Below are 27,160 nucleotides of genomic sequence, written 5' to 3'. Positions count from 1 at the left end.
CTTCAAGTAGAACTAACTGTGCAACGCACTGAAAAATACACCAGTGCTGGCTGTGCCTGCACCCCAAGTGCTGGAATTTCCTCCCGTAACCTCTGCGCACTCATGCCTCTCATTCCTCCTTTGAAACCTTGACCAAGTTTTTGACTATCTTATTAGCTCCCTATGTGACTCTGGGACAAAATTTATTTTATAATGTTTCTATGAAGTGCTTAGGTGGGAATATTCTTATTACATTAAAAGCACTGTATCAATGCAAATTGTTGTAGATGTGTTGATCTGCATTTATATGTCAATGTTTTTTGATTATTGAAGTGAACATTCTTGAAGGTGAAACTAAACTTAATCGATGATCAGTCAATTCAAATATTAATCATTTCTAACATAAATTACTAAATGTGAGCAGCAACCTTGGGGATATCTGATGGTTTTACTTGTGTTTGCAAACCAATCAGGTCTATAATTGTAATGTCCATTGCCCTTTGAGAGGCCCCTAATTCAAATATTCTTGCGGAATAAAGCCCTTGTAGTTTGACTTGATTTGCAGGTCTGCCTGCGTAATTGATGCAGTGGACCAGTAATAACGTCACTGGACTTGAAAGCCAGGTCCCTTATTGATCAGGCAATGTGAGCTTAAATCCCACCGCTGCAATTGGGAAATTTAAATTCAGTCAGTGAAAGCAGCCCAGAATTAGAAGCTCGTCTTGGTAATGGTGATTGTATAACAATTGAATTGTTGTACAAATCCAGCTGTCCTTTAGGGAAGGAAATAACCTGTCCTATGTATGTCCTACATGTGACTCCTGCCACACAACAATGTGGTTGACTCTTAACTACCCTCGGAAATGATGGCCTCCTTGTGTGATATTCAAAAAGGCAGCACGCCAGCAATTTCTCAAGGGGAATTAGGAAGGGTGATAAATGCTGGCCTAATGAATAAAACAGAATCAACAGTTTGGATCCATCATGATGACATTGTTTGAATCATTAATAGCAAGTGTCCATTTTGCATCTCTCCCAATTTTGATCCCAGTTGGCTGAAAGGTAGCAAAGGATTTTTCAGGAAAAATAGAACAGAAGAACTCGCCAATGCTCTTTCGATAGCTCCTTCCAAACCCATGCTCCCTACTTTGCAGAAGGACAAGGGCAGCATGGGAACACCATTGCCTGCAAGTTCCCCTCCAAGACACACACCATCCTGACTTGGAAATGTATCACTGTTCCTTCACTACCATTGGGTCAAAATCCAGGAATTCCCTCCTAACAGCACTGTGGGCGTATCCTACGGCGATTCAAGAAGACAGCTCAACTTACCTTCTCAATGGCAATTAAAGGTGGGCTATAAATGCTGGCCTAGCCAGTGACGCCCACATCCAGTGACCAAACAAAGGGGGCAATTTTCCCATCCTGTCCGTTACGGTAATTGTATCAGGTAAGGTTGGGGGGGGCAGGGGTGGACCATGCAAAGCTCCGTTCACCTTGGACAGGATTTTCCAGTGTTGGGGTGCACATGGCCAGAAAATCCTGCCCATAATGTAGCACATCGTCAAACAAAGGGTAATGGAAATCCGGAACACTGGAACCCAAAAAGCTGCTGGAGCTGGGGGAAAATAAACTGAGATTGATCGATCGTCAGAAAAACTCAGCAGGTCTGGCAGCATCTCTGGTGAGAGAAACAGAGTCTTTCGACAAGAGTCATCTCTGACTTGAAACATTTAAGGTAAATGCAAAATACTGCTCTGTTTCTTTCTCCACAGATGCTGCTAGACCTGCTGAGTGTTTCCGGCACTTTCTGATTTCACTTCAGGTCTTTAGCATCTGAGGTATTTTTGCTTTTATTTGATGAATAGTTATCAGGTAATGTCATAATGGGATATTGAACCAAGGCAGTGAATGAAACTGAGCCTCAGTCAGCCCTGATTTAATTGAATGGTAGATCAGATTGAAGGAGTTGGCTTTATTATCCTATTCGAACACCCCAAGCCAATATACGAACCAAACCACTTCAAAACTAGTGGTGTGCTGAACTGATTTATGAGCTGTTAATTGCTTTGCAAGAAAGACACCCAAACCGTATATTTAAAGATAATCATGTGATAAAGTTGTTCCATATTTTGTGCGTCAAGAATTTAAGAAAAGACAGCCTGCCTTTCATTTGAAGCCGGAGCCTTGCTCCTTGAAAGCATCTGTCCCAGCTGTTACTCGGCCTCAGGCAGCTAGCTGCGTATGGTGGTAAGAATGTTGCCCCCCCCCACTCCGAAACATCTTGAGGGTCTCGGATATGGATGTGTCGGAACTCCAATCCAGCTGTGACACCCGGTCACACAGCATGCTGTTGATTATTGAATCTGGAAGATAAGTTGCAGCGTGATCAGCCACTGAACATGTTTTCCATCTGCACCATTTGATCTCTGCCACTGAGCTTCAGGAGAAAGATCAGATTACTATTTATTTTTGATTCTTACCACGGAAGGAAAGGTTCGGTCGGAACAAAAGGGGCTTTTTTAGGCCAAGAGGTGAAAACAATCGCTAAATGTGTGCAATGCTAATAAGATACGCCTGTTTGAATGTCTGAATTTAGTACATAATTATGGTAATAATTGCTGATTACCTTCATTTGAACTTACTTGGAGATGCATTAACCTGCAAGTTCAACACTCGTTAGACTTTTTTTTTGTGGAACATAAAAAGTAGGAACAGGAATAGGTCATCCAGCCCTTTGAGCCTGTTCCACTATTCACTCTGATCATGGCTGATCATCCAACTCAATAGCCAGATCCCATCTTTCCTGCCCATATTCTTTCATCTGCGTCATCCCATTCGATGGAAACATAGAAAATAGGAACAGCACTTCCAACGTGCTGGCTGACACACAACGGGTAACATTTGCCAACCACGGGAATCGTAGTGGGCAAGACAGGGCCATGCAAAGATCCATTGACCTCAGGCAGAATTTTCCAATCTTGGGATGAGCATTGCCGGAAGAACCCACCCAACGTGTTGCTGGATGGCTCAGGGTCCAAAGGAGAGGCCGCAGAGGTTAGGGACACTGGAGATCGTGGTGAAGGAGGGTTGCCCTGTACCAACAAGAGGGAAGGATATCACCTCTTGGCTCAACTGGTGTTGGCTTGTCCTTATATTCATCTCCCATTCTTCATCCGGACCACAGGACCCACCTAGCAAGATGCTGGTGTCTCCAATCATACATCCTTTCTGCTGGTGACTCCTATAAGATATCCAGTCAGGTGGCGTATCTTTTTAGGTGAAATCCTCAGGCATTTTTGGAATAAATGTTGTTTGAGTTTTGGCGAAGTCTTGACAAAATGTCTCAAAGTCTTCTGATGTCTTTGAGACCACAGCTGCAGATGAACATAAAATGGTGAGTATCCCTTTAAATATGGCTGGAAATTGATATCAACACCATGTTTATTTCCAGACAGCCAGTCGAGAGGGCTTTAGGAGACATACTAGCCGTCAGGATGCTATGCTGCCTCTATAATGATTGTTAGGAGCTCAGCTATTCAACAGGCCTCTGATGCAGGCTTCAGTTCCTTTACCAAGGTGTGGAGATGCCAGTGTTGGACTGGGGTGGGCATAGTAAGAAGTCTCTCAATGCTAGGTTGAAGTCCAACAGGTTTATTTGGAATTACAAGCTTTCAGAGTGTGTTCCTTCATCAGTTGAATGGACTTTAACCTGGTGTTGTGAGACTTCTTACTTTACCAAGGTGGTGATTTGTGTTAAAACATCAGCTGAACCAGCAATTTAAAACCCAAAGCTGGGCATTGCAGAGAATCTTTAACACCTAAAGTATTCATTGAAAATTGCCCCCTGACTGTTTCAATGTTTGTCTCCTCCAATTGGACAGAGAGGTTCAAAATGAGTTCAAGTGGAGCTCAAGAGTGTCAGCCCTTGCCAACAGGCCTGCATTTGACCAAGTGTTGCATCAAGGAGTCCTAGCAAAACTGCAACCAATGGGTATTGGGGGCAAACTCTCCACTGGTTGGAGTCATACCTGTTACATAGGAAGATGGTTGTCAAGGGTCAGTCATCTCAGCTCCAGGACATCACTGCAGGAGTCTCTCAGGGTAGTGTCCTAGACCCAACAGTCTTCAGCTGCTTCATCGATGACCATCCCTCCATCATAAGGTCAGAAGTGGGGATGTTCGCCAATGGTTGCACAATGTTCAGCACCATTTGCGACTTCTCAGATACTGAAGGAGTCCATGTTCAAATGCAACAAAACCTGGACAATATGTAGACTTGGGCTGACAGGTGGCAAGTAACATTTGCATCATACAAATGCCAGGCAATGACCATCACCAATAAGAGACAGTCCAACCATCGCCCCTTAACATTTAATGATGTTACCACCACTGAATCTTCCACTATCAACATCCTTGGGGTTACCATTGACCAGGAACTCGACTGGACTCATCACATAAACATAGTGGCTACAAGGGGAGGTCAGAGGCTAGGAATACTGCAGCAAGTACACCACCTGACTCCCCAGAGCATATCCACCATCTACAAGGCTAAGTCAGGGCTGTGATGGAATACTCACCACTTGCCTGGATGGGTGCAGCTCCAACAATATTCAAGAAGCTTGACACCATCCAGGATAAAGCAGCCTGCTTCATTGACACCACATCTACAAACATTCAATCCCTCCACCACCAACGCTGAATAGCAGCAGTGTTACTATCTACAAGATGCACTGCAACAATTCACCAAAGATCCTTAGACAGCACCTTCCAAACCCATGACCATTTCTAGTTAGAAGGACAAGGGCAGCAGGTAAATGGGAACACCACCACCTGCCAGTTCCCCTCCAAGCCACTCGCCATGCTGACTTGGAAATATATCGCCATTTCTTCGCAGTCACAGGGTCAAAATCCTGGAATTCCCACCCTAATGGCATTGTGGGTCAACCCACAGCACATGGATTGCAGCTCACCACCACCTTCTCAAGGGCAACTAGGGATGGGCAGTAAATGCTGGCTAGTCAGCGATGCCCATGTCCCATGAATAATTAAGAAACAAAGCTCCTCTCTTAGACTTGGAAATACTATCCTTACAGCTAACTGAGTGATGGGCAGCCTGTTCTCGGAAAATTGTGACTCTTCGAGCCATTCTGTGTTGTTTTCAAAAGAAACTTGAGGCCCTATTTAGGCTCCAAACTTCTTGTAGGCTTTATGGCTCTCAGAAAGCCAACATTGACAGACTCCATTGCATTTTTCACATTGGTGAACAACTCTTACAAGTTCCGTGTCTCACAAAGCCCAGAGAGGAGCAACAAAATACGTCATATACAAGCCATTTTTTCGGGTCTTTCTGTATAACAATCCATTGGCAGGCTCAGGAAATAAAGATAGCTTATACATATGGTAGAATAACACTGATCCAGCTCACTAACTGACTACATCTGGTGGTGAAATTTTCCTCACAAGTTGTGGTGATTGTCCCTTTAAGGATCAGAACGCAGTGTAAGGATCACATGATCATGAGTGCCAATCAGGGAGTGGTGAGGTTCAGGGAATCAGCTTGGGAAGCAGTGGTTTCTGTTCGAGAACCTTCTTGAGAGCTGCAAGTCTGTGTAAAGCTTTTACTTGTAAATAAACGTGTTGTTTTTCCCCAAACTGGTAAACAAGAATGATTATACAAACACAGGAGTGTTGAAGTACACAGACATTTTCCACGTCTTTTAGGGTGGCACAGTGGTGCACTGCTGCCTCACAGCGCCAAGGACCTGGGTTTGATTCCTGGCTTGGGTCACCTCCTGTGGGGAGTCTACACATTCTCCCCATGTCTGTGTGGGTTTCCTCCAGGTGCTCCAGTTTCCTTCCACAGTCTGAAAGGCGTACTGATTAGATGCATTGGCCATACTAAATTCTCCCTCAGTGTACCTGAACAGGCGCCAGAGTGTGGCAACAAGGGGATTTTCACAGTAACTTCATTGCAGTGTTAATGTAAGCCTACTTGTAACATTAATAAACAAACTAAAAGAACTTCATCTTGGCTGGACCAAACTCCTGGAACGATGTGCTTTGCAGCTCTGAGGGGAGTGTTTCACCACATGAACTGTATGAAGGTGCCACTTCTCTAAAGGGCAACTTAGGATGGATGATGAATGCTGACCTTGCCAGTGACACTCTTATCCTAAAAATGCAATTTTCAAACAATCTGCAGTCACGTGCATCTTCCCTTGTATCCGAAATATGCCCCTGGTCCTGCACAAGCCTTCACTGAAAACACTGATAGAAGTGCAACTTTTAAGAAATGCCCACTCCTGAGAACGTTGGCTGTCTCAGCCAGCTGACACTGTGGAACCGGCAAGAATCTTACAGCCTTAACAAGATTCCAAGTTTCTTTCCGGGCGGATTCGCCAGTTCGGAGGGAAGTACTGCATTGTTGTAGGTGCCGTCTTTCAAACCCAAGGTTCCGACTGTCCCCTCAAGTGGAGGTGAAAGATCCCATTCTTAAGGAGTATGTCCTGATGCCCTGGCCAATGTTGATCCCTCAAGCAACATCAACAAAACACATGAGCTGGCCAATATCTCATTACCCTTTTTTGTGGGAGCTTGCTGGGCAAAATTGTCTGTCACGCTCCCTACATTACAACAGTGACTGCACGTCAAAAGCACTTCATGTTGTTGTAATGTCGTGAAAAGTGCAGCAGTATAAATGCAAGTTTGGTCTTTCTTTGGAATGCAGCGTTAGATGGCTGCAGAACACAGGCTGTCACTGTGTGTGATCTTGTGTGTTAAGAATCTGCAGGGGAGAGGATTAGATTCATGCATAATCTATATGACACTCAAGTAGTTGTACGTTTCATGTAAATTCTGATATTTTGCGCATCTGGGGCGGACATAACATATACAGTTAGCACTTCAAGAGTTAATGTCCAGTTGCTACATGGAGAACAGGATCAGTGTGCGGTAAGGTTGGCCTTGCTAAATGCCTTTCATGATTACCCTTTTGTACTCAGCATTACGTTCCAGTCCAAAGTGTTAAGGATCTGCAGTGAACAGTATCTGTTAAATGATAACAGTTGACACTGGAAACAGTAGGGGGGGTGTTAGGGGTATGAGGAGGGAGGATGGAGGTAACCCCGTTGCCACAGGCAGTCCTATTAGTGATGGATACTACCTTCCTGCCCTGCAATTCAGGCGTTTCAAATTCTCTATTGCCTTTTATTTCCAGCCTTAACGAGCGCAAACTGCCATCATGTCCGACATGTGGGAAAAAGCCAGGGGGAGAGGGTTCAGGGGTCACAGCTGTTGAGCGTTTTGCTGCAAGGCTTGTTTTAAGAAAGGAAACTTTTAGAATTTGACAAAGTGGCTTGGTGGGGGGGAGAGAGAGAGAGAAATGGAGGAGGAGACACCAAGGAATTTGGTCGTACAGTCTGGACTGTATGTTGTGTTGATAATCAGAGTTTAGATCGATTGGTGATGGTTTTGCTGCCTTGGGGGTTTGGTCCTGGATCTGTTTGTACAAACACCCCCGCTGCTGGCTCACTCTGTTGTGTATACTGATAATCACGTCATTGTAAACCTATTTCATGTTTTTAACCAATGATTCATAATTACCCATTGAATGGGGTAGGGTAGGGTGATGGGCAAGAAAGAGGACGAAGAAAAACAATGACCTAAGGACATCCCAAAATGTTTCAAAGTTTTATTTATTAGTGATGCAAATCGGCTGACATTAAGGCGGCAATGACGTTATTATGAAAATCCCCTAGTTGCCACACTCCGGCGCCTTGTTCTGGTACACTGAAGGAAAATTTAGCATGACCAATCCACCTAACCAGCACGTCTTTTGGGCTGTGGGAGGAAACAGAGCACCTGGAGGAAACACACGTAGACATGGAGAGAACATTCAGACTCCGCACAGACAGTGACCCAAGCTGGGAACAACCTGAGTTCCTGGCGCTGTGAAGCACCAATGCAAACCACTGTGCTATCGTGCCGCCCCAAAGTGCTGTGAACCTGACAATCAGTGAAATAGTTCAGAGGTAAACTCACTGTCGTCATGTAGGAAATGCAGCAGCCAATTTGTACACAGCAAGATCTCTCAAAGTCATGTGATAACGATCATATCCATTTAGCTGATACCAAGGGATAAATATATTTATTTGTTCATGGGCTGTGAGTGTTGCAGGCATTAATCACCCATCTTTAATTGACTTTGAGAGAGTGGTAATGAACTGCCTTGTTGAACTGTTGCAGTCCATGCAGTGTAGGTGTACCCACAGGGAGGGAGTCCCAGGATTTTTATCCAATGAGTGCAAAGGAACTGCGATTATATTTCCAAGTCAGGATGGTGACTGCCTTGGAAGGGAACTTGCAAATGCTGGTGTTTCTATAAAGCTGCTACCCTTGTCCTTCTAGATGGTAGCAGTCGTGGAATAAATACTGACTGGGACGACGAAAAGGTTCTCTTGTCTCTTGTGCTGGTCACAGTATTTAATGCAAAAGGTTTGGAACCAGTTCAGTCAAGGATATTGTTTGGGTAGGTATAGAGGAGGACCTGGATGGAGAGTTGGTGTAGACCCAATGGGCTGAATGGCATTGGAGGGATTCTATGGTTTGATGGCATTTAGCAGCACTAGCATCATCTGTGGAGAGAGAAACCAAGTTAACGTTTGAGGTTGATGATCTTTTAGTTTTGATTTCCCCAAACTGGCATGCCTAACATTGGTCTCCAAGTTTGCTGTTCTGCACCTTGTGCAACCTTATAATTGCAGTCATCATCATCCTGCAGTTTAAACATGAATTTCCACGACCATCAGCAGATCAGGATTATAGTGTTCCCTATCTACAAAATGCAGCAAGTCAACAAAGCCCCTTTGCCCTCAATATCTTTAACCTGGAATGCCCTATCTAATATTACTGGGCGAATAGTTTCAGCACCTGAACTGCGGTGTCCAAAGAAGATGACCCACCATCACCATCAAGAGTTGAGCAATAAATGGCAGCTTTGCCAATGATGACAATATTTCCAAGAATATATGTGACGAACACATTCTTTACTATCCTCGCTGCATGGTATTTTGAACCTCCCTCTATTCTGCATCCATTTCTTTTGGAGGAGCAGGCAGACTGATTCTCCTTAGGCTTCTCCTGGCGCCAATCTTCCATCCTCTGCACGGTACATCTTTGTTTGCATGGCCTGAGGTCAGAGATGTTGCTGTGCCTAAAAATGAAGAGAAAAGTAAGTGCTTAGTACACAGCCCACTGGCACTGTTCTGATTTGAACTTATTCCTCCCAGTGAGAATGGGACAGGTTCACCTTGGAAACAGTTTGCATGGAATAGGGGCGTGAAAATTGAGTGACATATAAGACAGGCGACTGAAGTAAAAATCCTTCGTTCCCATTGTGGTATGTTGGGTTAAAATTGGACACTTATTGTGCCAAAATGGCAAACTACATGACTTAAAAGGTTTGACTATTAGCAAGAATGATGCCGAGACTGTGAGTCCTGTAGTTTGAAAACCAAATGCCATCGAGTCCATAAGTGGCCTGGTTTCCAGTTTTCTTTATTCATTCTTGGGACATGGGCATTGCTGGCTGGCCAGCATTTATTGCCCATCGCTGGTTGCTCGTGAGAAGGTCGTGGTGAGCTGCCTTCTTGAATCGTTGCAGTCCAAGTACCGTGGGTTGACCCACAATGCTGTTAGGAGGGAATTTCAGGGTTTTGACCCAGCGACTACGAAGAAGTGGCAATATATTTCCAAGTCAGGATGGTGAGTGGCCTGGTAGGAAGGAAGAAGAAAGGAAGGAGAAGGAGTTGGAGAAAGGATCATGAATTTTTAACTGTGAGTTACCTTTCTGGCCCCCTTTTCTATTATTTGCTTCTCTGATCATTTGAACAAGGCAACTTGTCAGCCTTCCTTTCTTCATTAATATGAGTGAGGGAGGGGAATTGTCTTCTTACCCCCTCCCCAAAATACTGCCTGTTGCTCTGTTGGGACTTCTGGTCGAAATCATTGAAACATATCAACAGGCGAAAGGAGTGATGCAAGTTGTAGTGGGTGGAAAAGTGGCAGAGTGGTTAGCACTGCTGCCTCACAGTGCCAGGATCTCAGGTTCAATTCCTGGCTTGGGTCACTGTGCAGAGTCTGCATGTTCTCCCCGTGTCTGCATGGGTTTCCTCCCTCTGTCTGAAAGGCGTCCTGGTTAGGTACATTGGCCATGCTAAATTCTCTCTCAAATCTCCAACAGGTACTAGAGTGTGGTGACTAGGGGATTTTCATGGGAACTTCATTGCAGTGTTAATGTAAGCCTATTTGTGACACTAATAAATAAACTTGAAAACTTTAACTAGTGTGATGTGTTGAATCGGCTCCTTTTTAAGAGGAGGAATCAGGAGTTGACTGCTGCCAAACTGGTCTTGTTCTGGATTCCTTCTGAACAACAGGGACTTGTTCGGCATTGACATGCAGAGGGGAGACCTGGCAGTTCAGCTACATTCTTCATAAAGCCTATCGGCTGCGACTGCTGATTAAATGTCCTTCATGTCCGCAAGAACGATTAGTGTCAGCTTTACTGACAAAGATGCAGATGGGCTAATTTTGAAAGGATCCGTTTCCAGCGTCTGAGCTGTCGTTTATCCACTTCCAGGTGTTTCGGGGACAATCAGTGCAGTCATTGTGTGAAGTGGTACAGACGGCAATTGTTGGTAGTTTATTGGCGACCTCAGTACTCTGTGTCATTTACTGGCAATTATGCATTCAGTGTTGTATGTGGAGAGAGACTCCACTTGCGTATCGGGGTAGCTGAATTTATCACCTGTCATTCAGCATAATGACTACTTTGGATCAGTGGAATATATCCCTCTGCACAAAGTCAGGAGACTTGCTGTTCATTTGATCTGGGCTGAAAGAAGAATTCTTTACGAGCTGAAAAGTTGGCAAGCTCTGTTGTGAACCCTGCTTTCTGGGTGGCATTGTAATGGCCACCAATGAAAGTCCATTGTAAATTCTGACCACTTGTGGTGCAAAAGTAAGGCTGTTGCTCAGTGTAAACTGCTCTTGAAATCTAATAAGCTTTTCTTAGTTTCTTACGGAACTTACTGACCATTTAAACCAAGAGGCCCAGCTGGGCTTTTGTCAGTTAAATATTTTTTTTAAAAAGTCCAATCGGTCTCGCAGAAGGTTCAAATGCAATGATTCTCAGCAAATCTGAAATATAGTCTTAAATATAGACTGGTTTTCTCCGAATGAAACAATTCTCATCAGGGAGTTGTTGATATTGAACTGGCTGGAGTGAAATGTGATGCTGATATCCGGTTGTGAAAAGGTAGGATGCAGACTTTGGAAAACTTCATCCAGAGTATTGGTGGACTCAGCCACGTGGAGAAAAGGAGAAAAGCAATTTACTGCGGATGCTGGAATCTGAGAGGAAAACAGAAAATGCTGGAAAATTGCAGGTCTCACAGCATCTGTGGAGAGAGAACAGAGCCAACGTTTCGAGTCTGGATGGCCCTTCACCAGTTCCGGCAGGTTTACAGATGAGCGGATTGTTGCTGAGTAAGTGTCACTTGATAGCGTTGATGATGGAGAGACTGATGGGGTGGTAATTGGATTTGTCCTGTTTCTTGTGTACAGGACCTACCTAGACGATGTTCCACATTGATGGGTAGTTTTCACTGGGGCCAACTTAGCTAGGGGTGCAGCAAGTTCTGGAATACAAGTCTTCAGTACTGTTGCTGGAATATTGTCTGGGCCCATAGTCTTTGCAGTATCCAGTGCCTTCAGCCATTTCTTGATGTCACATAGAGTGAATCAAATTTGCTGAAGACTGGCACGTGATGCTGGGAGACTGAGATGGACCATCTAGCCTTCTGGTTGAAGATTGTTGTAAATGCTTCAGCCTTATCTTTTGCATTGATGTGCTGGGCTCCTCCATCATTGAGGATTGGGATCTTTGTGGAACTTCCCCCTCCAGTGAGTCCACCACCATTCACGACTGGGTGTAGCAAGACGACAGAGCTTAGATCTGATGCGTTGGTTATAGAATTGCTTAGCTCTCTCTACTGGCATGCAGAGAGTCTGTGTTGTAGCTTCACCAGATTGACACGTTTTTAGGTATGCCTGGTGCTGCTGGTGGCCCACAGTGCTTCATGGATGCCCAGTCTTGAGTTGCATGATCCGTTCAAAGTCTATTCCATTTAGCACTACCATTTGGTGGTAGTGCCACACAGCATGATAGAGGGTATCATCAGTGAGAAGGCAGAACTTTGTTTCCACAAGGACTGTGCGGTGGTCACTCTTACTAATACTGTCATTGACAAGATACGTCTGTGCTAAGTAGGTTTGTGAGGATGGGGTCAAAAATGTTTTTCCTTCTTGTTGGTTCCCTTGCCATCTGCTACAGTCCCGGTCTGGCAGCTATGTCCTTTAGGATCAACCAGCTTTGTCTGCTGTGGTGCTATTAAGCCACAATTGCTGATGGACATTGAAGTCCCCATCCAGAATATGTTCTATGCCCTAGATACCAATTTTTCCAAGTGGTATTCAATGTGGAGGAGTATTGATTCATCAGCTGAGGGGGGAACAGTACGTGGTAATCATGTTTGACCTGGTGCCCTGAGACTTCATGAGGTTCACAGTCAATGTTGAGGACTCCCAGAGCAACTCGCTTCCAACTATATAGCACTGTGCTTCTGCCTCCATTGGGTCTATCCTGCCAGTGCAATAAGACATAGATCTGGTGGTGTCTGTAACATTGTCTGAGGTGAATGTGACTATGTCAAGCTTGCTAGCCTGTGGAACAGTGCACCCAATTTTGTCACAAACCCACATCCATAAGGGGGACTTTGCAGGGTCAACAGGATTGGTTTTGACATTGTTCTGTCTGGTGCCTAGGTTAATGACAGATGGTCCATTCAGTCTCATTCCTTTTAGGCTTGGTAACGGTTCGATCCAACTGAACAGTTTGCCAGGCCATCTCAGAGGCAGCCATATTGTTGTGTGTCTAAAGTTTTTCATGCAGGCTAAACCAGGTAAAGATTTCCTTCCCTAAAAGGTCATTTGTGAGCTACATGAACTTTTAACGACAGCGGTTTCATGGTTACCATTACTGGCGACTCACTTTTAATTCCAGATTTGTCAATTGAATTTAAATTGCACCAGGTGCCATGGTGGAATTTGAACACATGAGGATTGATGTAGGCCTCTGGATTGCTAGTCCAGTGACGTTACCATTTTACCACCACTTTTAAAAGTAAAGAGTTTTGTGACAATTGCACAGGATGTTGGTAAGACCACAGCTGGCGTGTTGTGTCCAGTTTTGCTCTCCTTGCCTGAGGCAGGATGTGGTGCCACTGGAGGCAGTTCAGAGGAGGTTCACCAGATCGACTCCAGGCATGAAAGGGCTGTCATGTGAGGAGCAGTTGAATAACTCGGGCTTGTACTTGCTGGAGCTCAGAAGAATGAGGGGGGATTTGATTGAGGTATGGAAAATGCTGAAAGGGATTGATAAGGTGCTTGTTGAATAGATGTAGATGTGATTATTGAACAGAATAGAGTAAGAGGAGGCAGGTTTATAACTGATGAGGAGAAACTACTTCTCTCAGAGGGTTGTGAATCTGTGGAACTCTCTGCCCCAGAGTGCAGTGGGGACAGAATCAGTCAACAGGCTCAGATGAGGTAGATAGACTTCTGATGGAAAGTGGGATAAAGGACGCAGGGGGGAGCAGGCAGGAAAGTGGAGTTAAAACCAGGATAAGATCAGCCATAATCATGTTAAATGTCAGAGTGGGCTCAAAGGGTTCAATTGCCTACTCCCGCTCCTAATTCCCCTGTTCCCCTTGTTACCCATACACTTCAGAAAGTGTTGCAAGATTTTCACTGTTCAGAGAAAGGCAAACATTTCCACTTGATCGTGCCCCTAATGCAATGAAAATGTCCTCCGTCATTGCACTAGATTGACATGACTGAAGCCATATCCTATGAATCAATAAGGCAATGACGCTGTATCGTTTCTTTCCTTCCCAGAATGCAGCTGCGTGTCCTTTTCTTGCTGGTACTCGTGCTGTTTGTTGTCCTGATGACAGGGTGCTCTGAAGCTGGCAAGAACAAGAAAGGTGAGTGAGATGTAACAGCTAAATCAGATTAGGGAAGTGTGCTGTGCATGTTCCAAATTTGGGCTCCAGTGTTGACGTGAGGAAACGTTTTGGTTAAACCTGGAAATGTGGATCCTTGATCTGCTTCTTGAGCAGTGTTTCATTCCAAAACTGTTCTCCCACCTTGTGGTAGTATTGTCAAGCACTACCCCCAATCATTGCTGCTAAAATCCAGGCTATTGTTATCTCAACTCAACAAGGACACCATTTTAATCAACCCCTGTTCGGCAGTGAAAAGTAAAGTTTGGATTTAACGCCTGAGATTCCACTCGAGGCCTAAATGCGACCCCCTTTCTCTTAATCCTGAGCTTTTCCTGATGGCTAGATGCTGGCTGCTCATGTGGAGCAAAAGATTAATGGCAGCTCGACCCTCAACTCAGGACCGAAAGCAGGTTACAACACTGGAACTACCAACTTGGAAGCTCGATGCAACTTGCATGGTGCTCTGAGGTGGGAGCCCAGTGCCACTTGCACGGTGATCTGAGGTGGCAGCTCAATGCTTATTGCACGTTGCTGAGAAGTGGTCACCTCTTTTTTTTTATTCATTGACATGGCAGGCTGGGCCAGCATTTATTGCCCATCCCTAATTGCTGAGTCATTTCAGAACCAATCACTTTGCTGTGGATCTGGAGTCACATGTAGGCCAGACCATATAAGAGAGTGACACATTATCTTCCCTAACAGGGCATTAATGAACCATAAGTTTTTTTTTAATGACAATCGACAATGGTTTTATTCCAGATTTTTATTGAATTCAAATTTCACTCTCTGTGTGCTGGGGTTTGACTCCCAGAGCATTACCCCCTGATTTTAGGATTACTAGTTCAGTGACAATCCCACTGTGCTACCACTTTTCTCCTTACTGGTTGCCTCTTGCTGTTTCCATTATAAATAGCTCTAGGTCTGGATGTTCACTGATAGCTGGTGTGATGGTAACTATCAGTCACTGAGCTGGGGAGTAATAGAGCTGCTACCTGCTCTGTTTGATGTCTGCGACAAAGGAAGCGTTTCCATGGCACTTGACAAATGATAACAGTGGACTCCTATCTGTTATTTGGCTGTCTCCCTCAGAGACTGAACTCAGTTTGCACTTTTAAGGAGTATGATAGGACAGTTAAATTGGCAATGCGCACAGATAAGATCAGATGGGAGCACTTTTGGCCCAGGGCGTGGCCCAAGTGATGGTGTAATGAAGTTTCTTTATTAAACTTTTTCTTTGATTTACTTTGATGTTAGTTCTTGATTGCTTGCTACTGGAATATCCTTACTGCCAGGTGAACAGGCACGCAGATGAAATAGACCACATCCTTTACTCCTGAGGGGCTAATGAGTTGCAACCCCATTAACCCTCTGGGGTCATGGGCAGGCCAACTGTAACAGAAATCAAAATCAGCAGAAATGTAAAATAAATTGGTGGAAAGGCAAATTGTGCGGAGGGTGGGGAGAGTCTACAGAAGGATCTAGATAGGCTGGGCGAATGGGCCAGGAAATGGCAAATGGAATTTAATGTTGGCAAGTGCGAGGTGGTCCACTTTGGTAGGAATAATGGTAGGAAGGATTATTACTTACGTGGAGAAAAACTGCAGCAGGCGACGGTGCAGAGGGACCTCAGGGTCCTTGTGCATGAGTCGCAAAAACCCAGCCTGCAGGTGGCCAGGAAGGCGAATGGGATGCTGGCCTTCATAGCGAGGGGAATTGAATATAAAAGTAGGGAGGTCTTGCTGCGGCTATATAGGGCATTGGTGAGGCCGCAGCTGGAGTACTGTGTGCAGTTTTGGGCGCCGTACTTACGCAAGGATATTTTGGCCTTGGAGGGAGTGCAGAGGAGGTTTACTAGGCTGATGCCAGAGTTGAGGGGGTTGAGCTATGAGGAGAGGCTGAATAAACTAGGCTTGTACTCATTAGAGTTTAGAAGAATGAGGGGAGATCTCATTGAGACGTATAAGATGATGAATGGGATGGATAAGATAGAGGTGGAGAGACTCTTCCCGCTCAGAAAGGATAGTAGGACTAGGGGGCATAGCCTCAAGATAAAGGGGGGGCGGTTTAGAACGGAGTTGAGGAGGAACTTCTTCACTCAAAGGCTGGTGAATCTCTGGAATTCTCTGCCCGTTGAAGTGGTGGAGGCTGCCTCGCTAAATATTTTTAAGACGCGGGTTGATAGGTTTTTGATAAGAGAGGGGATTAAGGGTTATGGGGAGAGGGCGGGAATGTGGAACTGAGCAGCGACAGATCAGCCATGATCTTATTGAATGGCGGGGCAGGCTCAAAGGGCTAGATGGCCTACTCCTGCTCCTATTTCTTGTGTTCTTATGTTGTAGACTCACGATGACCCACATTACACCATGTCATAGAATGCTAAAGTCCAGAAGGAGGCCATTTGGCCAATTGAGTCTGCACTGACCACAATCCCACCCAGGCCCTATCCCCATAACCCCATGTATTTACACTAGCTAGTCCCCCTGACACTAAGGGGCAATTTACCATCAACAAATCACCTAACTAGCGCATCTCTGGACTGTGGGAGTAAACTGGAACACCTGGAGGAAACCCACGCAGACACATGGGGAGAATGTGCAAACTCCACACAAATAGTGACTCAAGAACCTGTGTATCAGTCTCATAAAAAGAAAGGAAGTCTTGTGTTTGTTAATAGTCTTCAGTGTGACACTTAATCAGAGGCCTTCTGGAAATTCAGGTAAACAATTTCTATAATGCTACCATCATGCTCTACTCATTTCTTCAACAAATTCAACTAATGGCCATTCGAATCACCGATTTTTTGTTAAGCTCAAATGAACAATGTCACACCCACCCCTAGTTTCTTGAATTATTTTCTTTTGTATCTTGGTTAAGAGTTAATGTGACTATGAGTTTGTGGTTGGCCATTTGGAGCTTTGCTTTATCGCATTCTCTGCAAGAGCTGGGCGTGAGATGCAGTGGGCAGAAGTGATTATCAAACTAGTCAAAAGAGTAGCAGAAAAATAAAAGGACTTTTGAATAGATGTGACTATAATTGTGAGGTCTTTTTAAACCAAATGGCGTCAGAAAGGCCTCAGGCTTTTATGGGATGCTTTTTGTGAAATAAAATTGTACATTCTCCAGAGACTAATTCTGAAACCAAGCTTCAGCATATGGAGCACACTTCCAGGTAGGGTGAAGGAGACTGTGTCACATTGGATTTGCATGTTCCTTCTCGATGGACTCAATGTATGTTGGATGGCCTTCCTTTGCATCTCTGTGATGGCCCAAAATAGGCCAAGTGGCCTGGTTTCATATCCACATTGATGATGCAAAATGGACCGAATGGCCTGGCTACATATCTGTATGGATGACACAAAATGGGCTGAGTGGCCTTGGTTCATAACTATGTGGATAGCCCAAAATGGGCTGAGTGGCCTTGGTTCATAACCATGTTGATAGCCCAAAATGGGCTGAATGGCCTGGCTTCTTATCTGATTTTTGTGTTCCATATGAGTCATGTACTCAAACTGCAGAAGAAAGTTAGAGTCCAACTACTTGTAAATTTAGAGCCAATGCTAAAGACTGGGCTTTGAACTAGAACATAAGAACATAAGAAATAGGAGCAGGAGTAGGCCATCTAGCCCTTTGAGCCTGCCCCGCCATTCCATAAGATCATGGCTGCTCTGTCGCTGCTCAGTTCCACTTTCCCGCTTTCTCCCCATAACCCTTAATCCCCTCTCTTATCAAAAACCCATCAATCCGCGTCTTAAAAATATTTATCGAGGCAGCCTCCACCACTTCAACGGGCAGAGAATTCCAGAGATTCACCACCCTTTGAGTGAAGAAGTTCTTCCTCAACTCCGTTCTAAAACGCCCCCCCTTTATCTTGAGGCTGTGCCCCCTAGTCCTACTGTCTTTTTTGAGCGGGAAGAGTCTCTCCACCTCTATCCTATCCATCCCATTCATCATTTTATACGTCTCAATGAGATCTCCCCTCATTCTTCTAAACTCTAACGAGTACAAGCCCAGTTTATTCAGCCTCTCCTCATAGCTCAACCCCCTCAACTCCGGTATCAGCCTAGTAAACCTCCTCTGCACTCCCTCCAAGGCCAAAATATCTTTGCGCAGGTGCGGCGCCCAAAACTGAACACAGTACTCCAGCTGCGGCCTCACCAATGCCCTATACAGCTGCAGCAAGACCTCCCTACTTTTATATTCAATCCCCCTCTCTATGAAGGCCAGCATCCCATTCACCTTCCTGACCACCTGCTGCACCTGCGAGCTGGGTTTTTGTGACTCATGCACAAGGACCCCGAGGTCCCTCTGCACCGTCGCCTGCTGCAGTTTTTCGCCCCGTAAGTAATAGTCCTTCCTACCATTCTTCCTACCAAAGTGGACCACCTCACATTTGCCAACATTAAATTCCATTTGCCATTTCCTGGCCCATTCGCCCAGCCTATCTAGATCCTTCTGTAGACTCTCCACACCCTCCGCACAATTTGCCGTTCCCCCAATCTTGGTGTCATCAGCAAATTTCGACACCCTACACTCGGTTCCCTCCTCCAGATCATCTATATAAATGGTAAAAAGCTGAGGCCCCAGCACCGACCCCTGGGGCACTCCACTAGTCACCATCCGCCAATCCGAATAGCACCCGTTGACCCCCACTCTCTGCCTCCTATTTGACAACCAATCCTCTATCCACGCTAACACCCTACCCCCATCTCCATGTCCCTCGACCTTCTGCAATAACCTCTTGTGAGGTACTTTGTCAAACGCCTTCTGAAAATCTAGAAAGGCCACATCCACTGGCTCTCCTCTATCCACCGCCCTAGACACATCCTCATAGAACTCCAGTAAATTTGTCAGACACGACTTCCCTTTAATGAAACCGTGCTGCGTCTGCCGTATCAAGCAATTCCCTTCAAGATGCCTCGCAATTTCCTCCTTAATGACGGATTCTAACATTTTACCTACCACAGACGTTAAACTAACCGGCCTATAACTCCCCGCCTTTTGCCTGGCACCCTTCTTAAACAACGGCGTAACATTAGCCGTTTTCCAATCATCCGGCACTTCCCCGGAATCCAGCGACGTCTGGAAAATAACCACCAAGGCATCCACTATCACCTCCGCCATTTCTTTCAGAAATGTGAATCTCTTTCCCTTCCATTCACCACCTTTTCCCTGAAGTGCGTATCCTCTGACAGTAATCATATTCTGTTGCAGAGAAAGGGAAGAAATCTAGCTCAGCCTGCAAAGAATGGCAGTGGGGAACATGTGAGCCGGCCTCTGGTGACTGTGGTACTGGACTTCGTGAGGGAACCTGTAAGGAGAAGGAGGAGACCAAGATTGTGAAGTGCAAAGTGCCTTGTAACTGGAAGAAGCAATTTGGAGGTGAGCATTTTGTTCTTAGAGTTGAGTTTAATATCGCATCATCTTTTTTAGTGACCCTTTATTGTTATCTATCTGCCCTCACTCAGTAAAAAAAACATAGATCCCGTGTCCGCTGTGGGAATGATCCCAACCCATAGCCTATGGCAATATTTAACAGGCTACAGTGGGGTGAAAAGAGCCACAGGAATCCCCCTAATAACCTAATGATTATTCCGGAGGCACAGAAATGCATCAAGTACCGTGTGGCGCACTTTATTATTGGATTAGTTGCCCCTGGCTCCTTTACTCAAAGTAAAAATGTGTTTTAGTATACTAAAGCCATATGTTCATGGATGCACTTAACCATCTGGTTTCTATTACAGAGTCATAGACGTCTATTGTACATTATTTCCAGTGCAAAACTTTCATTGGCTATTTTAAATTGCTCACTCCTGGAACAGAACAACTTTGAGCCGAGTGTTCAATGCATGGCAGTTACTGTAATGGGGTAATTTTAGGCTATCATTACACTTTTTTTCTTGTCTGTAAGAAAATTGCTTTTATTATTTCTACATTTCAATTATGCAGGTTACTCATACATTCACTTATATATACACACATATATAGTCATTAGTAAATTATTGAAATCATTCGTCTCTTTGGCATTCTATGTTCTCACTTCTTTTTCACACACTCTTTTCCTCACAGGTCAGGCTTCCATTCTTTCATCCCTGCTCCCTTTTGTGCATGAATTGCCTTAATTTCTCCCTTGTTATGATCGGTTGCACTCTCGCCTCTGAGCCACAAGGTTCCAGATTCAAGTCCCACTCCATGACTTGGACACACAAATGAAGGCTGATGCTGGAGTTCTGCTACATTGATGGCGGTGCTGGCTTTTGGACAAGATGTCAAACCGAGGCCCCAGCAGCCTGCTCTGGATGTGAAAGATTCTATGGTACTATCTCAAAAGCAAGGGAAATTTTCCCCAGTTCCTGGCCAGCATCTATCCGTCAATCAGGATCACAAAAAACAATTATCTGATCATTTATTGTGGTAGGGTGTTGGCTACAGTTCAGTAGGTTTTTATAGGCATATGCACTTTAACTATAAATCTTTATTGACTTTGATTTCCAAATATACAGTAAAGGATACATGCTAGGAGCTATCTACATGCTGGCTGGTGCACATGGCTCCATCCAACATTAAATTGATCCTGGATATGATCATGTGCTTCCTTGTATCATTGCATGGGCAGTACTGTACAGAGCCCCACATTAACCCTATATGTGCCACACCCTTATACCACAATTATCACATTGCTGTTTGTGGGAGCTTGCTGTGCACAAATTAGCTGCCTAGTCCCCTCATTACAACAGTGGCTACACTTGCGAAGGCATTTGCTGTCTTTGGGACATCCAGTGGTCATGCAAAGAACCATATAAATGCATGTCTTGGTGGGACTTTATGGCGCTGACAGCAGCGGGCATTGTTGTTGGTAGGGTGGGAAAATTTGGAGAGGCATTGTAAGTCAACAGCTCTCTAAAATTTCCGGTCCCGCCTGCAACAATGCCCGCCGCACTCAGAGCCAGAAAATCTCGCCCGTTCTTTTTTTGCTTCTATACATCCATTTGCATTTCATGTTAGGCAGGAGACAAGAAGAATGAAAATCCGAATCAGTAAAAGTGTTACTGGCCAAAGACTGAATTTGGACTATTAGACTTAGATGCCTTTTAGGTACCAGCCAGTTTGGAGAGCTCCTTAACTTAATTTACTGACCCTCAGAAACAAAGGACTGAAAGCATCATTTGTTTGTGTTTCTGACTTCAACATATCTTTACAGGTGACTGCAAGTACAAGTTTGGAAACTGGGGTGAATGTGACACCGAGACCGGCTTAAAAACCCGCAATGGAACCCTAAAGAAGGCACTCTTCAACGCTGAGTGTGAGCAGTCAGTGAAGGTCACAAAGTCCTGTGATAAATCCAAGTCAAAATCAAAAGGTCAGTACCTCTCTTAGAGAGAGGAATTAAATGGCCAACTACCTCTTGTCAGTATCTGCAAGCTTTTGGGCAATTGCAACTTAAAAAGTGAAACTTCAGGATCTGTGCCAGTCACATGATAACTAGGGGTCCTGTCTTTAAACCAGCAGCTGAACACCATCTTAAAGAAAGTAATTGTGAAGGAATAATGGCTGTTCTTGTGTGCCTAAGTTGTTGGTCTACCTAGAGTGCTTTATAAATTGTATCCACACTCTCCTGTATATTTGATGATGGTTACTCCCACCTTTTGAATTCAGTGAGGAATGTGACTTACTCAGCCAGGCGGAAGATCGAATAGAACACTCCTTCATCTGAAATCATGCTGAGGATGGTGATAGCCTGTGTAAATTTCAGGGAAAGATTTTGTGGTTTCGCCCAACAGTCCGTATGAACTGTACGGATGCCCGTTTTCTCAAATGTACCCAGTCAAGAACTAAACGGTCCACCATAGGTAAATCTGAAGATGACCCTTGATTTTCTGGTCACACGGGGAGGTAAAACTAAAGAATACCAAGGGAGGTGGGAAGGACAGAAATGGAGTTAACTGAGAAGCCATCAAAGAGCGAGGTGCTATCGGATATCAAACGTCATGCTCACATAAACAACTTGGGTGAGAGCAGTACTACTTATGCAACCCTTTCCAGGAATGATCAGCAACGCCACATGTTGATGTTGGGGGAGTGAAAGTTAATGAAGAAAATATCCTCGAAAACATTTCCAACTTGTGTAAATACACGGGATCAATATTGGCATAGTCTTCCCTCAGGTCTTCTTAACTTCTTTTTCACGAGATGTGGACGTAGTTAGCTGGCCACCATTTATTGCCCATCCCTAATTGTCCTTCAGAAGGTGGTGGTGAGTTGCCTTCTTGAACCACTGCAGTCACCTGAAGTATAGATGCATTCCACAGTGCTGCTAAGGAGTTCCAGTATTTTAACCCAGTGACAGTGAAGGAATGGCAGTATAGTTCCAAGTCAGGGTGGTAAGTTCCCCTTTGGAGGAGAACTTGCAGGTGGTGTTCCCAGGTATCCGCTGCCCTTGTCCTTCTAGATGGTAATGGTTGTAGGTTTGGAAGGTGCTGTCGAATGAGCCTCGGTGAGTCACTGCAGTGCATCTTGGAGAGGTACACACTGCTGCCACTCCACCACCAGCATAGAGAAAGTGAATGTTGAAGGTGGTACCAAACAAGCGGGCTGCTTTGTCCTGAATCCTGTCAAGAAAAGACAGCAAAGACAGCCTTACAGATGGATTCCACCTGGAGAGATTGACCTCTTCGTGCATAGTCTGTAGAGGGTGCAGCAGGAGAAAAGTTTGAATAGGTACTTCTTCATAGCCAAAGAGAGCCTTGGGAATTCCTTGCCTGCCCTTCTTCGCTCAGTATAGTTCTAATGTGGTAGCTAATTTTGGTTGCTAAAAATAGATATGTTGACCTGGCAAGATAATGCTCGGGGTTGTGTCTTCATGGGTAGCTCTGTGAAGGTGGTAAGGAGTCCAGATACTGAACTGAATATGTGCTGGAAAATGGCAATAAATGACCAAATCTGACCTGGATTCACTCTCTACTTCAAAAATCTTTGTGAGTTGATGCAGGAAGTGCAGGCTTAAGGTGGATGCACATACAGAATAGATCCAGGACTGAATACAATAGATTTGTGAATGCACATGATAGGCTAATGATAAATGTCAGAGAATGCAGACTACAGGCTGGATTCAAGGCAGAAAGTAGAATGGGAGTAAGGGATAGTTATTCAGCGTGTTCAGGTGGGAAATGGTGTTCCTCAAGGACCAGTGCTGGGATCGCTGCTGTTCACAATTGATATTAATGATTTGGACCTTGGAATCACAACTTCTATATTTGCAGATGACACCATTTGGTCTGGGGTGCTGGGGAGGATGTGGTTGTATAGTCAGTACTGAGAAATGTTGCAACAAATTATAAGCAGATCTGAACAAACTTGCAACATGGTCACATAATTGGCAAATGAATTTCAGTATTGATAAATGAGACATTCCATTTTGGTAAGCAGAATAAAGGGGATGAAATTATGAAGGGGCAGAGTTTTAGGATGAGGGGTGGGAGATTCAGAGGGAATTTGAGATAAATTACTCGAAAGGAGGTGGGAATCTGGGATGCACTGCCTGGGAAGATAGTGGAGGCCAGAGACAACCTTTAAAAAGCATTTGGGTGAGAACTTGAAATATCACAACATTCAAGGATATGGGACAAGTGCTGGAAAATGGGATTTTTAATGGTAGTTATTGTCAGTGCAGACTGAATGGGCTGAAGCCTTTCTGAGCTGGGGGGAGTGGGGGGGCAACATGGTGGCACAGTGCTTAACACTGCTACCTCAGAGCACACCGGGGGCCTGAGTTTGATTCACGGCTTGGGTTGCTGTCTGTGTGGAGTTTGCACATTCTTCATGTGTGTGCTTGGGTTTCTTCCGGGTGCTCCGGTTTCCTCCCACAGTCAGAAAGACGTGCTGGTTAGGTGCATTGGCCATGCTAAATTCTCCCTCAGTGTATCCGAACAGGTGCCGAAGTGTGGCAACTAGGGGATTTTCACAGTAACTTCATTGCAGTGTTAATGTAAGCCTACTTGTGACTCATATGTAATCTAAAAAAAAACTAACTCACACTCACCCAGGGTCTTGAGATAAGTATTAACGGATAATTGTGACAGAGAATCGCAAACTTCTACCAGTATTTTAGTGTGAAGTGTTTCTTAAATCTGATTGGAGTATTTACATTATGACCCCAAGTCCTAGATTCCCCAACCAGTGAAAATAGTTTCTCTTTGTCATCTCTATTGGTTCTCAATATTTTAAATCATTCGATCAAATGACCCCTTAGCTATCTGAATTCTGGGGAATAAAACCTAGTTTGCCTCTCCTCGCAGTTCACCCCTTAAATTCCAGGGGATGAATTTTCATTCCAGGATCAGTTTCCATTCCATCAACCCCGCTGCAGGCACTGGGTTAGCATTGCATAGGAGAATGAGGTAAAGCAAAGGCATAGCAAGACAGGCACTTAGCAACACACACAAGGGTGATTTGGTTTGGAATGTTGGATAATGTTGATTTGGAATGGTTTTAATTACTTTTATTTCACCATTGTGACCAAGAGAATTCTGCGTTGATGAGAAGCAGAGAGAAGGTAATTCTTGGTGAATGGCAAACTGCACATGTGGTCACAGTCGGATGGAGTTAAAGTTTATTTATTAGTCACAAATAGGTTTACATTAACTCTGCAATGAAGTTACTGTGAAAATCCCCTAGTTGCCACACTCCGGTGCCTGTTCGAGTACACTGAGGGAGAATTTAGCATGGCCAGTGCACCTAATGCACACATCTTTGGACTGTGGGAGGAAACTGGGAGCACCCGTAGAAAACCAACGCAGATACGGGGAGAATGTGCAGACTCTGCGCAGATAGTGACCCAAGCCAGGAATTGAACTCAGGTCCCTGGCTCCGTGAGGCAGTAGTGCTGACCACCACACCATCCCAGATGAATAGATGGTGGAAAACCCTGGCCTGAGAGGTGCTATGTAGGTGGCCTCCATCTTCCTCTTGCTCCACCGCCTCCTCAGCTGCTCGCTGTACACTTGTTGGCAAAAGCAATCCCCTTACCGTGGCGAGGACGTGCAGAATGCAGCCGATCTGATGAACGAGGGCAACACACCTGGAAAACACGGCAGGGCTCTTTATGAGCAGGTCCAGTAAAATGGAAGTGCTGCTTCAGTGTCCCAACAATCTGCTCTGTTGCATTGGCCCTCATTAAGTGCATGTTGCGTGTGACTGGGTTGGACACTGAAGTCATACTCCAGGCAGTCAGCCAGTCGCCCAGCAGCCAGTGGGTTGATGTGGTGGCTGATGGTAGGGTGGACTGGCACAGAACAAAGATATCGCTGCTGCCAGGACACCAATTATTCACCTGTATGGAAGTGAAACATTACAAAGAGATGTTGATAGATTAAGTGAATGGGAAATTCCATTCTATTGATCTTATGGTGTATTGAGGCAAACTTTTGTCTGTTTCCATGGCTAGTAATTTCCCGAACAAGTCACTCATCTCTTACCAGTAGCTTTTAGCTTGAGGGGCCTCAATTCACATCAAGTGTCGTCCACCAAGGAGTCTCTCCCGCTCTTACCACCAGCCATTGGTGTGTTTGGAAGGATTTGTAGTTTGACGCACAACTTGTTTGCCCGTGTTATGAAAGCGCCTTTCTTGGCCATGAAGTCTTGGGGTGGAACTCGAACCCAGAGCTTCTGGTTCAGCGGCAGGAATGCTACCACCAGAAATCCTACTGAATGGGAAAAACTGTGGCAAATGGATTTGTGGAGTGTGCACAATGCTCAGATTCTTTAGTTTCAGGGAGAAAGGGGTGGAAAAATTTGGCAGAAGAATGTTCGGCACTGATTAACTTGACAGTCTGGGCGAGGTTGTCATGTGCTCCAAAAGGTAAGAAGTCTCATGAGCGAAAAAGACAATGTTGACTTGTGAACATGTATGTAACAATCTTGCTGTTTTCTATCTTTTTGAACAGGTAAGAAGGGAAAGAAGGGCATGTGAGAAGTTCCTAGCAACTTGACAGTATAACCCACCTTCTTGTCGATCTGAGCTGCAGCACAATCTATACAGCCACCCCTCACCAAAATACCTTTCACCAAGCTTTGTTGTAATCTTCTAATCTGTAGAATTTAATGTAAAAGAACTGCCTTTTTAAAATGGTTGCTTTTTTTTTAGTCTCTTATTGCTTATAAACCTGAGACTTTGGCATGTGTACAGTACATTTCTGCAACTATATAATTTCCATGTAGAATGCCTTGCAAATCTCTAGGCTTGTAGTGGTGTTATTATCGTGTATCTCGTCCCTTTTTAACCACATTCAAAATGCCGACATCGCCTGCCTTTGCAGAATTCTAGGCCTTTAGTTTCCCCAGCCTATGTGCGCTGAATGCATTCTTTTTGCAAGAACAGGTAACCTGTTTTAGATTTGAGCTACACCTTGTGTTGGTTGGTTGATCAGAAGAGAAACGGCCATTTTGCTTTGCTGACAATATTGTATTCCTGACAGGGGGATTGCATTGTAACTCTGACAATGATGTGACAAAATGTAGCACAACTAAACTCTGAAATCCCCTTTTCCTTTTTCAAAGCCATGATTTGGAGATTTGGAAGGCACAATGTAGTTCATGAAAAATAATGCATTTCCTGTCCTAAATGTTTGACATTCACTGAAGAGATCTTGGACTAGAGGTTTTTTCAATAAAATCTTTTTATAAACTTCTACACGTGTGCTTTCTGAGGTGACTGAGGGCCGTTCCTTGCCCCTAATGCTCTGGGAAAGGTTGAGCACTGGTATTTGATTTTGAAAGGACACAGACTGAAAGGAATTGGTTCAGAAACCAAACTCGATGGCTTTAAACGTTTCTGACGTTAGTGTTTGCGAGGCATTCTGATAAGCAGATGACAGTGATTCCCAGGATCAGCCATTTTTGTAGAACTTTCCTAATAATTCTTCAGAGGCAGAAGTTCCTTCACCAAAATCCCTTTATTTACAGACTCTAACAGCAGTACACAGAGGGCTAACAGTCCATCTCCAGGGGTGTCAGAGGAACTGACACTCCCAGTTAAGTACAGGGCAAAGATTCCCCGA

The 27,160-nt window shown here is 44.7% G+C and overlaps 1 protein-coding gene across 1 annotated transcript in view; it reads left to right on the top strand.

Moving 5' to 3' along the window:
* Nucleotides 1-26,791, top strand: part of mdka (midkine a) — a 68,451-nt gene extending 41,660 nt beyond the window's left edge. The window contains exons 2-5 of the mRNA XM_080190492.1: nucleotides 13,999-14,087; nucleotides 19,320-19,487; nucleotides 21,307-21,465; nucleotides 26,048-26,791. Coding sequence (XP_080046618.1) covers nucleotides 14,000-14,087; nucleotides 19,320-19,487; nucleotides 21,307-21,465; nucleotides 26,048-26,073 — 441 coding nt within the window. The 5' untranslated portion in view covers nucleotide 13,999 and the 3' untranslated portion in view covers nucleotides 26,074-26,791. The remainder of the gene's footprint in view (nucleotides 1-13,998; nucleotides 14,088-19,319; nucleotides 19,488-21,306; nucleotides 21,466-26,047) is intronic.
* Nucleotides 26,792-27,160: the final 369 nt, after the last annotated feature.

The sequence above is a fragment of the Carcharhinus amblyrhynchos genome, chromosome 6 (genome assembly GCF_965287045.1).
Source record: "Carcharhinus amblyrhynchos chromosome 6, sCarAmb.v2.hapA, whole genome shotgun sequence".
Taxonomy (NCBI): domain Eukaryota; kingdom Metazoa; phylum Chordata; class Chondrichthyes; order Carcharhiniformes; family Carcharhinidae; genus Carcharhinus; species Carcharhinus amblyrhynchos.
The sequence above is the reverse complement of the archived record's forward strand: the minus strand, read 5'-3'. Positions and strand labels throughout refer to the sequence as shown.